This window comes from Saccostrea cucullata, unplaced genomic scaffold, assembly GCF_032062105.1.
Source record: "Saccostrea cucullata isolate Sc308-1 unplaced genomic scaffold, CSIRO_AGI_Scuc_v1 ctg12952, whole genome shotgun sequence".
Lineage (NCBI taxonomy): Eukaryota > Metazoa > Mollusca > Bivalvia > Ostreida > Ostreidae > Saccostrea > Saccostrea cuccullata.
The window spans coordinates 1-17,878 of record NW_026920852.1 but is presented as its reverse complement, the minus strand read 5'-3'; the positions used below and the strand labels follow the sequence as shown (position 1 = coordinate 17,878).

The window sequence follows — 17,878 nt, the reverse complement described above, 5'->3', positions numbered from 1 at the left end:
AATTCAAAATATACACTACCGCAGGATGCTTCCAAATAAGGTTCAGTTTTTCCGGTCTAGTGGGTGTTGAGAAGAAATTTTAAAAGTTTATTCCTATATATTTCTATGTAAAATTTTGATTCCCTATTTTGGTCCTGCCCACCCCCCCCCCCCACCCCGGGGGGACGCATCGTCTCAAGCCACGGTCCGGAGTCCGCATATAGCTCTCTCCATATGGGAGAGGATCGTACATTTTGGCCGTGGTTTGCGACGATGCGGGGGACGTGATCATATCAATTTAGTATCTGCAGTACCCCAGGATGCTTCCAAATAAATCTCAGTTTTCTGGCCCAGTGGTCCTTGATATGAAGATTTTAAAATCTTATTCCCATATACTTCTATGTAAAACTATGACTCTTTTTTATGGTCCTGCCCAACCCCCAGGGGTCTTGTTTTAACAATACAACATCTACGCTATCCCAGGATGCTTCCACATTAGTTCAGCTTTCCTGACGCAGTGGTTCCTGAGACCAATTTTGGTCTTTTTTTAATTGTCTCCTCTTGTAGGAGATCTTGTCTCTTCATTTTTATTACTAATTTAAACTCCCGTTTACCGATGGATGCTATATACCAGGTTTGGTAAAAAGTTACCCAGCGGTTCATGAGAAGAAGTCAAAAATGCGAAAAATTAACAGACGGACAGACAGACAGACGGACGGACGACGGACAAATGTGATCAGAAAAGCTCCCTTGAGCCATTTAGCTCAGGTTAGCTTACACTGATTTTAGGTAATCCGAATCTACGTCCAGAATAAGGGTACCCGGAGTTGACGAAGTTTTTCATATCTCCTGTGTGACGTCAGACAGACTGTGGATCAGTGATCGCAGACGTCTCCTACAGTTGGACTCCACCGGACACGTAATACAGGAACTGAAAATTGTTACAAGTTATCCACCAACAGGAGCTCACTCCGTCACAGCGGACGGCGACCTGATATTTATAAATGGATATAAGGTGAAGAAGATGACGTTAGATGGAACTATCACTACACTCTTCGAACAATCTAGGCGTTTAACTTGTATCCACTCCTCCCGCATTGACGGCGACATACTGGTTGGCTATATATCTGGAGTGGTGAAGTTTGATTGGACGGGGGTACAACGCATGAAATTGAAGTGTGGGACTTGCTATCCAACATACATCACAGAAAACAAGAATGGAGACATATGGGTCTCTGACATTGAAAGAGAAGCAGTAGTGGTGATGGATAAATCAGGACAACATCGGTTTTATTACAGAGGTCAGCACCAGTCTTACTTTGATCCCCATGGTATCTGTACCGATATCCTTGGACAAGTACTGGTGTGTGATGTATCGAATTCCAGTGTCCATCTTCTGGATCAGGACGGTCAGTTCCTGCGTCTCCTACTGACAGAAGAACATGGACTACGTCATCCCACGGCTCTGTGTGTGGACGACAAACACAACCTCTATGTGGGACAGGAGGACAGTCCCACAATAAAAGTGTTCAAGTTTCTACATGAAACAGATGATTTAAAATCATCTATTGTCGAGTCGAAAAGAGAATTATGAAATTTACATTTAATTAGTGATCAATGGATACAACTGTAAAATGTTTAATTTGATAATCATACACTTGATACATAATACGACATATGCCTCGTAGATTATTCTTTTACAGTTTCAAGTTTTCAAATTAAAGGGTACGTTCTGGGACAATGAAATGAGCCACCTATTTGTATCTGATGTGAAGTCATTGTATAACCCTGTACATGTCGCTCATTTGATGAAATTCTTTCTGATACACAGCTAATTGTGCCACGTATGTTTAAAATATGGTTCTCACAGATATTTCTAACTTATAAAAATTTTAAAGCCATATATGGCGTAACTGATCAAAAAATATATATTTTTGAAAAATACAAAATTAAGTAAAGAAATATAGTTAATACATTCAAATTAAAGCTTTTCATATAACTCTGAACACGTTGAGAACACCTTTTCTCGTCTAAAAATACAATTTTATCTTCTATGTAATGTGTTATTTAAATCTTTTGTATTTTCTTCCGATACAGAGAAAATTCCGAGAATCAAATTTAAATTGTGATATCTTTATAACGCAATTGACTTAGATTTTACAATTTACGGAAAAGTTCTATCTTTATATAAAGTAATGATACAAATAATAAGTTCTTATAATTTTAGTCTAATAATTTTCATTGCACATACGCCATATATGGCTTTAACTCTAGTAAAAGTGGTGGATGTTTGTTTAAATAAAATATTTCAAAGTTAGACTTAAAAGAATAAGACTCTTTTTGAAATGTTACTGTATATGCATATTTTTCAAAATTGAAGATACAAGATTGAGTTTTGAAGCAATTAAAATGTATAAAACTATAAATTATTTTTTTTAATAAGAAGTTGTTCTTGATAAATGGGCTTGAAATTGCCATGCAAAAGTATAATGGATGTGTTTTACAAAACCTTGACTAATCAAAGTGCTCAGAATGACAACTAAGAACATTGTATTTCTACACAAGTTTATATCAGAAAAAATGTTTACACAGTCATCAAACATATTAATAATATAATAAGCAATAAAATTACAAACTCAAATCAAAAATCATGTGACAATCAAACAAAAATCACCATAGACGTCATATAAAACAAGGTATCATTTAACATATAAACTTTGTCATTTTGTGTACAGAGAGAGAGAGAGAGAGAGAGAGAGAGAGAGAGAGAGAGAGAAGGGGAAGATCATTTTTTTGTACTTGTTTTACTTTTGTTTATACATTGTTTTGGAACTATTCAAAAATATGTAAGAACTTGGAACCATCACTTTTCTTTTCAATGCATAGGGATACATTGATACATGTAACTATAAGTTAACATAGGCACAATTTTTGATAGATTTCAGGTATAGGTTTTCAGCACTAACATCAAAGTTAATATGTAGTATATCTTGCACGCAAGTGAGTTAAGGCTAAATATGGATATTTCTATGCAAATGAGCTAATAAAAATTCATAATTTGTATATTTTATGTACAGAGAAGATTCAAATTGATTTTCTTATACATACTTAGTACCCACAATTTATTAATGCAAGTGTATATTATGACGTCATATTATGACGTCATTGTTCTCTTCCATTCATAGTATTAAATTACATCAACAAAATCACGTCGGCGCAAGGGCATATCCTATCTAATTTAAAATAAATAATGTATAATATTAACAAGAATATTCTAAAAATTAAAAAAAATTGCTGCACAAATCCTATGCATTTGTGCAATCGATAACATTTTTAGAAAACTTACACTGGACTGTGAATTTTTTACCCTGTTTAAACTTAAAAATGCAGAATTAGTAACTAAACAATTGCATTGCCGACATTTGTGCAGCAATATCTTAAATCCTATGAATATCCTGCTTCTTTTTATACATTGTTTTTGTAAAACAAAGTAAGGTATGCCCTTGCGCCGAAGCGATTTTGTTGATGTTTCTTTTAAACTTGTGTAGTACAGGTCGATGACGTCATAATATGACGTCATAATGTGTACTGGCTATCGCATATCGTGGGTGCCTAAGAATGTATTAAAAAACAAGTCATAGCATTTTCTGTGCGTAAGGTAGAGTAATTAAGGAATTTAATTAGATATTTTGCATAGAAACCTCTATATATAGCCTTAACTCACATGCGCATATTACAAATCTGTTACTTTGTATTCCGAGATGGCAGATGTAAAACAATAAACCCTACTACTCGTAACAAAAAAAATCAAACGCTCACTGATTCTCATATATAAATAAATATCAACCCAACACACACACAGATTATTATCTATGATTTTTTTTTCAAAAAATATGACATATATACCATATAGACGTTAACATCCATACATAACCAGGAAAAACCTAGATACACTGACCTAGTTCAAGCCTTAAATTAAATTAGGTATGTCAACAACAAAATAACTAGATCTGAGCTACATAAACAGTCTTAACAAAAGCTTATGACATGACCTCTGTGAAATAATGGTTTTGTAAAATCCAGATTTAACCTAGTTTAAAACCAGATTTCATCTAGTTTACACAAGATTTCACTTGGTTTATATTGGATTTGACCTAGTTTACACAAGATTTGACCTAGCTTATTACCAGGTTTGACCTAATTTATATTAAATTTGACCTAGTTTGACCTATTTTAGGCCAACATCACCTCCGGGGAGAGAACTTGGGGTTAGAAGGAGCTTCTGTGAAGGACCGGAGTTCGTATTTGGCGACATTTGGGTCAAATTCAAACTTGTCTCTGGCAAACAACACACGAATGTCTGTATGAAGGAATATCTTCCCAGATTTAGAACTGGCAAACCTAAAAAAAAAAACAGAAGAAAATACAATGAGATGATATATTAGATAATTCTAAGGTAAATGTAAATCATGTATATTTTACGATAAAAATCACCTGGGATAAAAAATACAACACCTCAGACTGAAAGGTATAGGTATTAGGTACTGTTAACCAGCTTTTATTGTTGACATATTATTTTTTCAATTGACTTGGAGAAAAATATCTCCCAACAATTAATTTTCAAGATCAAACCTATTTTGGATTTGTTGTTAACACATAAACTTAAGATCCTGTTTACAGCGAAAAATATTTGTGAACCTCACAAAAATTTCTCATGCATGAATAAAAATCTCAATTCTATTTCACTTGAGATGTATGGGGTATTTATCTCACCTGAGATGTATGAGGTATCTGAGGTTTATCCTACCTGTATGGGTTACTAGTATTTATTTCACCTGAGTTGTATGAGGTATCTGATATTTATCTCACATGTATGGGGTATTTATCTTTCCTGAGATGTATGAAGTACCTGAGATTTATCTCACCTGTATGGGGTATTTATCTCACCTGAGATGTATGAGGTATCTGTTAATTATCTCACCTGAGATGTAGAGGTTTTTATCTCACCTGAGATGTATGAGGTATCTGTTAATTGGCTCACCTGAGATGTATGAGGTATCTGTGAATTGGCTCACCTGAGATGTATGAGGTATCTGTTTGTTATCTCACCTGAGATGTATGAGGTATCTGTTAAGTATCTCACCTGAGATGTATAAGGTATCTGTGAATTATCTCACCTGAGATGTATGAGGTATATGTGATTTATCTCACCTGAGATGTATGATGTTTTTTTTATCTCACCTGAGATGTATGAGGTATCTGAGATTTATCTCACCTGTATGGGGTATTTATCTCACCTGAGATGTATGAGGTATCTGTGAATTATCTCACCTGAGATGTATGAGGTACCTGAGATTTATCTCACCTGAGATGTATGAGGTATCTTAGATTTATCTCACCTGAGATGTATGATGTTTTTTTTTATCTCACCTGAGATGTATGAGGTATCTGAGATTTATCTCACCTGAGATGTATGATGTTTTTTATCTCACCTGAGATGTATGAGGTATCTGTTAATTATCTCACCTGAGATGTATGAGGTATCTGTTAATTATCTCACCTGAGATGTATGAGGTATCTGTTTATTATCTCACCTGAGATGTATGAGGTATCTGTTAATTATCTCACCTGAGATGTATGAGGTATCTGAGATATGATGGCTGAGAGCTGTTGTCTTCCACTGGCATGTACACAGTTCTCTGTCGTAGGAATGTTTGACACTGAGGTGGCATATCACTGAGATCATACAAGACGACAAACATTTTGATGACTGTCTTGTTTGGGTTAAATAAAGTCTGCAAAAAAAAAAAGGAAAATGTTCGGTCTCCTTTTGAAAATACTTTAGACAAATTTCATTCTTCTAGGTTAATATTTGACTTTTTTGGGGAAGAAAAATGCCAGTATTTTATTTCCATTAACATGAATATTTTATATAATGATACAGTGATATGAATTCAGTACAGAAGGTTGTTATACGTACCACTTGCACCGTCCCACACTTTGGTATATGGTAGCCCTTCTTTCCCAAGCTTTCCAAATTAATATGACCCTGTAAAATAGATTTGATCACATACTAACTAAAAATTCATTTCCAAGTAAACTCTTTTAACAGTATAATTGTTTATGACTTATAATATATAAAATATATCATTCCTAAAAAGTTATGAAATTGGCTTTAGCAATAGTTGAGTAGATGAATCTGATAAATTATTTAAGAATATGGCATGAAGAAGAGCCTTTCTTGAAATATGACGTCATCAATTTGGTACATTTTTAAATTAATGCAGAAAAACTTCAAAATGACACATTTTTCTGTTAATTTTCCTTTAGAAAATAGTTTCTGCTACCGTCGCCCGCTGTTTTTTGGTTATTAGAGCATTCAAGACCTTATTCACATATTAGATAGAATTTTTATCCTACATCTCGCAAGTGAAAAATATCCATACTCTTTTTTATTTTATCTTTTTTGTTGTTCCTTCGAGATCTTCCAAAATAAGTTGCACAGTGACAGAAATATCACCTTGCTCTGTGATTCGATTGTGCTATGACCTCTGACTCCCAAATAACATTCACAAAGATTTGAACAAAATTTTTCTTCAATATATAGGTTCATCTAAGAAAGATTTCTGAAAATGTAACTATATGATATTGTTGTGTACACATGATATTGTTGTGTCCTGTTGTATACACATGATATTGTTGTGTTCTGTTGTGTACACATGATATTGTTGTGTTCTGTAACTTACGAGATAAGGTGAGGGGGCGTTGTCATCCGATAACTGGAAGAAGTAGGCGGTAACAGGAAGTGACACGTGTTTAGGACAGAAGGATCCCCCCGCTCCGATATCACAGGTAAATCCCTCCACTGCTCCGATTGGCTCAATCCGACCATTCAGCACTGACTCCTGTAAAGTAAATATTATTTCAAAGTCTCTCATATATATGTCTAAAGAGACTGTAAATAATATTGAAAAAATGAAGAAACATCAAACACGAATTATAGCGAGTGCAGCAAACGTCTCGAAACGATGCTCGCAAAGCGAGCTCAATAGACTACATGTAAGAACAGAGGAAATTGGAAATTTTCTACACACGTCAAGCAAATTTTGTTGTGAAACCCTGCACTACCAAATTTCCTTTGAGCGAATATTGCCGAATAAATAATAAAGCATATATCAGGCTTTCAGTTTGTAGAAATTATTCAAAGAAACAAGAAATAACTCTGCAAAGTTTTTCAACTAAAGATGCACTAGTTCTATAGTTTCAAACAGACGCTCGGCTGTCTCTGTAAGCTCTGACGAGCTTTGTGACGTCATATGACGTCACAGCTAGTCGAAAAACTTGGGTCAGTTTACGCTTTATTATAAACCGCTTTGCGGTTTATAAAGCGTAAACTGCCCCAAGTTATGTTATATCGGATAACATAAGTTGAAATTAGCTTCCTTCATTAAATAAAACAATTTAAAAAAAATAACATAACATTCTATTTATAACCATTTCAATGACCCTCTGACCTCGAAGTTTCCCAGAAGGCAGTTTGTTGAGGCCGGTGCAGATGTACTGAGTGTTCGTGACTGGTCAGGCGTGACAGATGACCTTGAACTCTCGGACTCCAAAGCCAGTTTAGAACAGGAGAGGGCACTGTAAAGTCAATTATTTCCTGTTGTTAATTTTAATTCAATGCAATACAACCAATAAACAAGCATTATATGTGGAGATTACTGTATACAGGGAAATTTTCGCACCCATTTCATTTTCACTCACCCACATTTGGGCTAATTTAAAACAAGGCAAATTCAAAGAATACAGTATAGCTTCTAAAACAAAATTATTACTGGGCAAAATTTTTTGTAAGATTAGTGTAAAAAGGCGAAAATTAAAACAAGGCAAAAATTACTATACAGTAGCTGGAACGTCATTGTTGACAAACCAATCATGTAGAATCATTCGTGTATTGTGAGTGATCGTTCGTTTAACGTGAAAGATCGTTCATGTATCAGACTCAATCGTGTGCGTTTTTAATCGTGCGAGATCAGGCGTTTAGAATCGTGTAAATTTCGTTTTGTAAGTTTTTATCGGAATGTTATTTTTAAAATAAGCATTTCCCTTATTTGTTTTTCTTAATTAAATAAAATCAAATAAGAGTGAAAAAGCGCAATTTACATAATAGAATGCAGAACGAACTAATTATCGCTCGTAAACAAGCAATATAGTAAGTCGTACAATATTTAGTTCTCGTCAAATAGCGCAATTAATATTGTGATAAACCATACTTAGATCTCTTACGCCTTTCTGAAAAATCTAATTTGATTTAAGGAATGAAGCTAATTTCAACTTATGTTATCCGATAGAACATAACTTGGGGCAGTTTATGCTATATAAACCACGAAGTGGTTTATAAGAAAGCGTAAACTGCCCCAAGTTTTGTTATATCCGATAAAATAAGTTGAAATTAGCTTCAATCCTTATAATTTAATTTCAGTGTAGACAATGAGACAATATTTCCTCCGGAAAAAGGCTTTAAATTGAGCATTATTTTAAAAGTAACGTCAAGCGGAGTAATACATTTTTGACGTAACTCTTGTGACGTAGGCAAGTTATGTTATCCAAAATATTATATGTTCCTCTGAATGATTCAGCCAATGAAATAGCTTGATACAATTGAAATTAAACTATTATTATTTATTTCTTATTGTGGTCAAGAAAATCTTGAAATCAATTCATTGAAAATAATTTTTTTTACAAAGAAATAAACATTTCTCAATGCTTGAATTGCTACATTGTATAGTTACATGTAGTCGACAAATATACATGCACACGGCATGATTTTTGGGAGTTTTGTTTATCTGTGTTTATCTCTTGAGCTTGTTTGAAACTAATTAATTTAAATTTCTGCAAATAAAAAAGTTGAATAATTGGCAAGTTTATCAGACATTGAATAAATGGAAACATAAGGATTTGTTATTAAAAATTAAGTCATTCAATGCTGCCATTTTTGTTGAATCGTATCTGCATATCATGATATCCAATTCAATCAAATTATACGACCCACATACATGTATATCGTCTAATCTAAAAGAACGAACAAAATCCGTTTTCTTTGATCCGAGAATTACCTTAGAAATAGTTATTTTTAATCTGAAATATTTTTTAATCTGAAATATTCAGTCTTGCATATATTTAGTTACGGAAATATCATTTTCCATTTTTTTTTAAAATAATATTGATAATTCTTTGAAATTTAAATAAGTATTAAGCTTTATTTCGTTTTGAAAATATTAATTATGTTCCCCAAACGGAGTTTGGGAACATATTGTGTTTACTCGGTTTCTTCTTATTATTATTAAGGTCTTCCGTCTTCACGGAAGACCTTATAGTGATTCTATTGTTTCTTATTATTATTAAGGTCTTCCGTCTTCACGGAAGACCTTATAGTGATTCTATTGTTTCTTATTATTATTATTATTATTATTATTTTTCTTATTTTTTTGACTTTCTAATTTTGTGCACGCGATTTCTCAAAGACTACTGGATGGAATTACATGAAATTTTCAGGACAGATGTGTTGTAACATGAATTTATTATATCCGAGAGAAAATTTGGAAACTCACTTCCGGTGCCAAGTTACGGACAATTTCCTGAAATTAAAATGACATTTTGTCCGCGATTAAACTCAAAAACGGTAAAAGATATCAACATGAAACTTTCAGGGATAATAGATCGTGATATCTATCATGCAGGACGCGACATTTCGTTCGTCGTCTGTACTTCCTGTCGTCAGGAGAAGCAAATTGAAAAAATCGTATTTTTCAACTTTTTTGTTTTTCAACATTTTTTATTCATTTTTGGAATGATAATAGAGACCCTTTGATCAATGCTTACTATATAATTTGTTTGAACATTGGTTAATCAGAACTCTAGATATTTATATTTGAAAATCTGAAGCGGACCCAAGATGGCGGCTGTCTCTGTCAACTCCGCCATTTCGCGAGTAGGGGTTTATGGAGGCAGCTGAGCGTTTGACTAAATGATACATGACAAGTAAAAAAACTACATGGACTTTCACCCTTCAGTACGCTGCAATTCACTGACAATCTTAAAACTTAATTTCCGTTTTACTGCTTTAGTGTAATTGTGGTAGATAAGTGTGTGTAATGTATTAAATTTACTTTCTTAGCGTCGAAACAAATAAAGGCGATAAGAAGTTGTTTAATCTAATATTTAATTTCATTGAAGCTATCACACCTGTTCGATAGATCAGTCTATCATATAGATCTTTTTGAGAGGTTTTCAACGGTATATTTCTTGTGATTTTTAATGCACTAATTCAGAAACTATTAGCTCATATCTATAAGCATTCTGTTTTGACAGAACATGTCCTCGCGTTTTAGAAGTAAACAACTTATATTTAGTTACAATGGTGGACATTTAACGATGGCTGTGATTGGTCAACCAATGATATGACAGCTTATATATTGATATCCTCCATTTTGAATATTTGAACCGTACGCGCATCCTAATTGCGCATGTGACGTCATTATTCTAGTTAAGGTCTTCCGTCTTCACGTAAGACCTTATAGTGATTCTATTGTTTCTTATTATTATTATTATTATTATTATTTTTCTTATTTTTTTGACTTTCTAATTTTGTGCACGCGATTTCTCAAAGACTACTGGATGGAATTACATGAAATTTTCAGGACAGATGTGTTGTAACATGAATTTATTATATCCGAGAGAAAATTTGGAAACTCACTTCCGGTGCCAAGTTACGGACAATTTCCTGAAATTAAAATGACATTTTGTCCGCGATTAAACTCAAAAACGGTAAAAGATATCAACATGAAACTTTCAGGGATAATAGATCGTGATATCTATCATCCAGGACGCGACATTTCGTTCGTCGTCTATACTTCCTGTCGTCAGGAGAAGCAAATTGAAAAAATCGTATTTTTCAACTTTTTTGTTTTTCAACATTTTTTATTCATTTTTGGAATGATAATAGAGACCCTTTGATCAATGCTTACTATATAATTTGTTTGAACATTGGTTAATCAGAACTCTAGATATTTATATTTGAAAATCTGAAGCGGACCCAAGATGGCGGCTGTCTCTGTCAACTCCGCCATTTCGCGAGTAGGGGTTTATGGAGGCAGCTGAGCGTTTGACTAAATGATACATGACAAGTAAAAAAACTACATGGACTTTCACCCTTCAGTACGCTGCAATTCACTGACAATCTTAAAACTTAATTTCCGTTTTACTGCTTTAGTGTAATTGTGGTAGATAAGTGTGTGTAATGTATTAAATTTACTTTCTTAGCGTCGAAACAAATAAAGGCGATAAGAAGTTGTTTAATTTAATATTTAATTTCATTGAAGCTATCACACCTGTTCGATAGATCAGTCTATCATATAGATCTTTTTGAGAGGTTTCCAACGGTATATTTTTTGTGATTTTTAATGCACTAATTCAGAAACTATTAGCTCAGGTATATTAGCATTCTGTTTTGACAGAACATGTCCTCGCGTTTTAGAAGTAATCAACTTATATTTAGTTACAATGGTGGACATTTAACGATGGCTGTGATTGGTCAACCAATGATATGACAGCTTATATATTGATATCCTCCATTTTGAATATTTGAACCGTACGCGCATCCTAATTGCGCATGTGACGTCATTATTCTAGAACATTCCTATTTGTCGGTATATAAGTCGATCAGATTAACCGGAATTCTATTTTACGCTGTATTAGTCATTCCGATAATACGATAATCGGATATTACGATAAATTCCTGCTTTTGATGAATTTCATCGAAAATTATAATTTTCAGATATTGCTCGTTTAATTATATCTCTACAACTCGGACGGAAGACCTTCTCGTTGCTCGCAACGAGATCGCATCTAGTTATTATTATTATTCTTATTTTTTTGACTTTCTAATTTTGTGCACGCGATTTCTCGAAGACTACTGCATGAAATTACATGAAATTTTCAGAACGGATGTGTTGTAACATGAATTTATTATATCCGAGAAATTTTTTGGAAACTTACTTCCGGTGCCAAGTTGCGGACAATTTTCTGAAATTAAAATCACATTTTGTCCGTGATTAAACTCAAAAACGGTATAAGATATCAACATGAAACTTTCAGGGATTATAGATTGTGATATTTACCATCCAGGACGTGAACTTTCGTTCGTCGTCAGTACTTCCTGTCGTTAGGAGAAGTGAATTGAAAAAATCGTATTTTCTAACTTTTTTGCTTTTCAATATTTTTTATTGATTTTTGGAATATTGATAGAGACCCTTCTACTGATGCTTACTATATAAGTTGTTTGCATATTGGTCAATCAGAAATCTAGATATTAATATTTGAAAATCTGAAGCGGGTCCAAGATGGCGGCTGTCTCTGTCAACTCCGCCATTTTGCGAGTAGGGGCTTATGGAGGCAGCTGAGCGTTTTACTAAATGATAAATGAAAGTAAAAAAACTACATGGACTTTCACCTATCAGTATGCTGCAATTCAGTGACAATCTGCAAACTTAATTTTCGTTTTACTGCTTTAGTGTAAATGGGCTAGATACGTGTGTGCAATGTGTTAAATTTACTTTCTTAACGTCAAAATAAAAAAAGGTGATAAGAAGTTGTTTAATTTTATATTTAATTTCATTGTAGCTATCACACCTATTTGATAGATCAGTCCAAAAGATAGGCACGAATATTTACTCGTGGCGTTTTTCGCCAGATTATGAATAGTGGCCCGCCTTTTATGATTCTTAGACAGGTGTACTGTTGCATGTGTACTGTATACATAACTATATTTAGAGCAGTATTAAAAATTTATTAGATTTTCACAAACGTAACCACTGTGTTTCCTATGCACACTTGAGTCATATTAAACTAATAAAGAAGACAGAAATAAGAAAACCTTTTTTAAATAAGATCGTCTAATGGAGTTTATATTAACATTCTTTTCTCAAAGATATTTAAATTTGAACATTGAACAGAAATGAAATCTGAACTGATTCCTTGACCGTCGAATGGCTAGACATGTCTACAGTCTTTCATTGAACCATTTCTACCTTTTCATGAAGGTGTAAAGAATCGGGTTAGTTCACTTAGGGGATAAACAGGTTATTAAAAAAAAGTTAAAAATGATTACCATTTCATTCTTTTGTGTTACTTATCTATATAAGATATAGAATATGTACAATTTGTTAAATATATTTTCTAAACCTCGAAATTTAGGCTTAAAGAAAGTTCCTTTTTCTTTATTCTATTGTAGCTATCTCACCTATTTCATGAAACATTCCAAAGAAAAGGTGGGCAGATTAACTTGTGGCGTTTGGCGCGAAATTATAAATTGTGGCGCGCCTTTCATGATTCTTAGACAGGTGTTTTGTTGAAGAAGTATAATTATTCAAGTACATTTAGAGCAGTGGACTCAAACGCGTAATTTAAGTTTGTTAGGAATAAAGAGGAAAAAACGGCGTTGGGTTTTCACGCTTGCGACTTGGTTTCAATCCCCTTTGTGACCAAATTTTTTTAATTACTTTTTCAACTTGATTTTAGGTTCTTTTCCTGAAACGGACGGAAGACCTCTCGTTGCTAGCAACGAAATCGTTTCTAGTTATTATTAAGGTCTTCCGTCTTCAGTGGAAGACCTTCTTGTTATTCTTAGGTTTCTTTTTCACTTTTATTATTATTATTGTTTTTTTTTCTTACCGATTTTGTGCACGCGATTTCTCGAAAACGGCTCGATGGATTTCCATGAAACTTTCAGGACTTATGTAACATCACTTGAACCTTATGCGTTTTTTTCTGTTTTGATGACGTCACTTCCGGTCCGGAGTTATCAGCACAAAATTGATTTTTTAAGGGTCAGTTTGTCCGCATGATTTCTCCTAAACGACTTTAGATAGACACGTGATACTTTCAGGTCTAGTAGACCTATGTCTGTAGATTTGTGGAATGTATTTTATTTTTACCGGAAGTGCTGCACGTCGGCGCTCGGTATGGCCCGAAAATAGGCCTATCGCGAATTTCAAAATTTTTAGCACTTTTTCTACGATATCTTTTTACTTGAAAATATTTTGTTAAAACATATAGAACAAAAGAAGTGTAGAATTTTAAGTTCTTCCAAATGATATCTCGGAAAAAGGGCTGGCTTCTAAAATTAGGGGTCTACAGGGGCCGAAAGTTTTTCCTTTATATCTCAAAAAGTATTGAGAATTTGTAATACGTCTATGAAGCAAAGTTGTTCAAAATGTCAAGCTTAATCTTATGGAGTCGTCAAAATACGTCCGTCGACGTCATTTCCGGCCAAACCGGAAGTAGTCGAAAAACGCGTATTTTTACCGTTCTTGAAAAGTTTTTGGGTAACATCTGTCACTGGGAGCATAAAAATTAATTCTATGTCCGTCGTCAACACTTCCGGTCACACGGGAAGTAGCATAAACTTCCGGTCAAACAAGACGGAAGACCTACTCGTTGCTTTGCAACGAGCTTTGCTCTAGTTCTTTTTTTTCTTATTTGTTCTCCGGTACTTTTTTGTCCGGAAGTGTTCTCAGAAACTGTTCACCCAACTGACCTAAAACCTTTTTAGGGTTAATGGGTGTGTGGTGTAGGTGTGCGGAACGAAGGTCATTTTGCGCGCATACGCATGCACGTGCGTGCGCGTGCAACACCTGAAATGACTTTTATACTTAATGTAGCTATAACTTTTACATTTTTCAATGAAATGATTTGAAACTCATTATATAAAGATATATTTTTAGTGTACATAATGTGACACTGTCAAATTAGCACGAACTCACGCGCATGCACGTGTGCTTTGCTCTGATTGGCTAAAACAAAAATCTCAGTATCTTCTCTGTTTTTTGACGAAATGCTTTGAAATTTAAAACATAGTCATGAATTAGGATATCTTACAATATGATATAGAAAAAATTTTATGAAATCACGCGCATGCACGTGTGCTGCAATCTGATTGGCTGACATTTTAAATGACTATATCGCCTTTGTTTTTTGACCAAATGCTTTGAAATTTAATACATAGTCATACATTAGGATGTTCTGCAATATGATATACAAAGAATTCAAGAAATTATGCGCATACACGTGTGCTGTGATCTGATTGGCTGAAACTTTAAATGACTATATCTCCTTTGTTTTTTGACGAAATGCTTTGAAATTAAAAACATAATCATTCATAAGGATATCCTACAATGCAATATAGAAAAAAAAATCATGAAATCACGCGCATGCACGTGTGCTGCAATCTGATTGGCTGAAACTTGAAATGGCTACAACTCCCTTGATTTTCCACCAAACAGGATGGGATTTAGAATATAGATAAACATATGGGACTCCTACAAGAAAGTATGGTCATCATGCACGTGCACGCACATACGTGCATTTGGAACTAATGAAATTAGAAATACACTTGAATGAGTGATTTTTAATACTTTTGGACTGAATGCTTTCACATATTGTATATAACAGGGAATATGGCACTAAAAGGGAGTTGGGGAGCGTTTGGGGAACATCTGTAACGGTTCCCGTTACAATTAGCACTAGTTCTTAAATATTTTGAACTATTTTGAGTGAAAAAACGTGCGTTTGCGTTAACAATCGTGCAAGATCGTGTAACGTGTAGAATCGTGAACGTGAAAGATTGTTCGTGTAACAGGTTTAATCGTGCCTTAATCGTGCGGAATCATTCATGTAATGTGATCCTTCGTGTAAGTTGTCAACAATTACGTTCCAGCCACTGTATATATTATGTACTAGATTTCTTCTTTAATTTTATTCAAAAGATTTTAAAACTCAGTTTTTTTACAAGTCTTCTGAAATTGTGATTTCCTTCTAAAATCTGTGAAAAACAAAGAAGACTGATCTCTCTTGCATCAAATGAAAAAAAAACGCTTTTAATTCAACACTTCTTTTGCTGTACATAAACTTTTTGTTTTAATAATATATCCTACTTTTTAGTGACTCTGGTGTAAGTGTACTGATACTTTGTATTTATAACCTACTTTTTGATGGCCCTGGAGTAAGTGTAGTGATACTTTGTTTTTGACCTACTTTTTGATGGTCCTGGAGTTAATGTACTGATACTTTGTTTTTGACCTACTTTTTGATGGCCCTGGAGTTGGTGAGAGAATTATCGTAGTCAAACCTTCCCACCGTCTTCCTCTTCAAAGGGGCCTGTAAAAAAAGATTACAAAACAGAGTGTAGACTTCATTTTGTTAAGGGGACTGTCTTTTACACCACAAAGTGCTGCTTACTCTGGACTTGATTATGACATCACACTAGATCATGACTTAGCTGCTTACTAGGCTAACTCATGAACCAATCCAGAGCATACATATAAATGTGATTCTGTTTTGTCAAGACTGAGTTGTGATTTGACAAAGTATAGCCCTCAAAACATATTCTATGTTCATAAATTACCTATGGTCTTGCTTGAAAAGTGGTCAATCATTTACCGTATAATTTCTTGACTATCTTGTGACTTACTGGACTAGATCGACTAGAAAGACCCATAAAACAGTTATGATTTCCTGAACTACCTTTTGACTTACTTGATTAGCTTGTGACTTATTGAATTAGTTTGTGACTTATTGGACTAGCTTGTGACTTATTGATCTAGTTTGTGACTTTTTGGACTAGCTTGTGAATCATAACTTAACACACTCCAGATCATGACTTATGGACAATTGCTTGAGACTTAATGCAATATATTATGACTTAACACACTAGATCTTGACTTAACACACTAGATCATGACTTAACACACTAGATCTTGACTTAACACACTATATCATGACTTAACACACTAGATCATGACTTAACACACTAGATGGTGACTTAACACACTAGATCATGACTTACCGGACTAGATCGACTAGGTAGACCTGTACTAGAGTTGAACACCATACTGGACGACTGCTGGAGACTTAACACACTAGATCATGACTTAACACACTATATCATGACTTAACACACTAGATCATGACTTAACACACTAGATGGTGACTTAACACACTAGATCATGACTTACCGGACTAGATCGACTAGGTAGACCTGTACTAGAGTTGAACACCATACTGGACGACTGCTGGAGATTTAACACACTAGATCGTGACTTACCGGACTAGATCGACTAGGTAGACCTGTACTAGAGTTGAACACCATACTGGACGACTGCTGGAGATTTAACACACTAGATCATGACTTACCGGACTAGATCGACTAGGTAGACCTGTACTAGAGTTGAACACCATACTGGATGACTGCTGGAGATTTAACACACTAGATCATGACTTACTGGACTAGATCGACTAGGTAGACCTGTACTAGAGTTGAACACCATACTGGACGACTGCTGGAGACTTAACACACTAGATCATGACTTAACACACTATATCATGACTTAACACACTAGATCATGACTTAACACACTAGATGGTGACTTAACACACTAGATCATGACTTACCGGACTAGATCGACTAGGTAGACCTGTACTAGAGTTGAACACCATACTGGACGACTGCTGGAGACTTAACACACTAGATCATGACTTAACACACTATATCATGACTTAACACACTAGATCATGACTTAACACACTAGATCATGACCTAACACACTAGATCATGACTTACTGGACTAGATCGACTAGGAAGACCTGTACTAGAGTTGAACACCATACTGGACGACTGCTGGAGATTTAACACACTAGATCGTGACTTACCGGACTAGATCGACTAGGAAGACCTGTACTAGAGTTGAACACCATTCTGGTCGACTGCTGGAGGTTCCTCTGGAAGTGAGTCACCTGCTCCTGACTCGGAAACTTTGTCTCCAACGGATCCTGGACAAAACAT

General features: G+C 34.5%; 2 protein-coding genes across 6 annotated transcripts; one reads left to right on the top strand and one right to left on the bottom strand.

The window, feature by feature from the left end:
- The first annotated feature begins 783 nt into the window (after positions 1 to 783).
- Positions 784 to 1,679, top strand: LOC134258494 (uncharacterized). Its single transcript, XM_062741056.1, has one exon. It carries the CDS (start codon positions 1,004 to 1,006, stop codon positions 1,571 to 1,573), a length of 570 nt encoding a protein of 189 aa, XP_062597040.1. The 5' UTR covers positions 784 to 1,003; the 3' UTR covers positions 1,574 to 1,679.
- Positions 1,680 to 3,712: 2,033 nt separating this feature from the next.
- On the bottom strand, positions 3,713 to 17,739 carry LOC134258495 (atos homolog protein A-like). 5 transcript variants are annotated; one of them, XM_062741062.1, is made up of 7 exons: positions 17,657 to 17,739; positions 16,121 to 16,194; positions 7,494 to 7,620; positions 6,726 to 6,884; positions 5,960 to 6,028; positions 5,608 to 5,774; positions 3,713 to 4,380 (listed from the first exon to the last, which is right to left on the bottom strand). In XM_062741062.1, exons 1-7 carry the CDS (start codon positions 17,699 to 17,701, stop codon positions 4,224 to 4,226), a joined length of 798 nt encoding a protein of 265 aa, XP_062597046.1. In that variant the 5' UTR covers positions 17,702 to 17,739; the 3' UTR covers positions 3,713 to 4,223. The 5 variants fall into 5 exon arrangements, with proteins under 5 accessions (XP_062597046.1, XP_062597042.1, XP_062597044.1 ...); XM_062741058.1 differs by lacking the exon at positions 17,657 to 17,739 and adding an exon at positions 17,052 to 17,436; XM_062741060.1 differs by lacking the exon at positions 17,657 to 17,739 and adding an exon at positions 17,230 to 17,436.
- Between the last annotated feature and the right edge of the window lie 139 nt (positions 17,740 to 17,878).

What these genes read in the sequence shown, in the direction of transcription:
- LOC134258494 (XM_062741056.1), top strand. Translation starts at nt 1,004, where the DNA reads ATGACGTTAGATGGAACTATCACTACACTCTTCGAACAATCTAGGCGT.
- LOC134258495 (XM_062741062.1), bottom strand. Translation starts at nt 17,701, where the DNA reads ATGGTGTTCAACTCTAGTACAGGTCTTCCTAGTCGATCTAGTCCA. An exon ending in AGTGTGGGACGGTGCAAGTG is followed by an intron (nt 5,775 to 5,959) that starts GTACGTATAACA and finishes TTTTTTTTGCAG; the next exon opens with ACTTTATTTAACCCAAACAA. An exon ending in AGATACCTCATACATCTCAG is followed by an intron (nt 4,381 to 5,607) that starts GTGAGATAATTA and finishes TTTTTTTTTTAG; the next exon opens with GTTTGCCAGTTCTAAATCTG.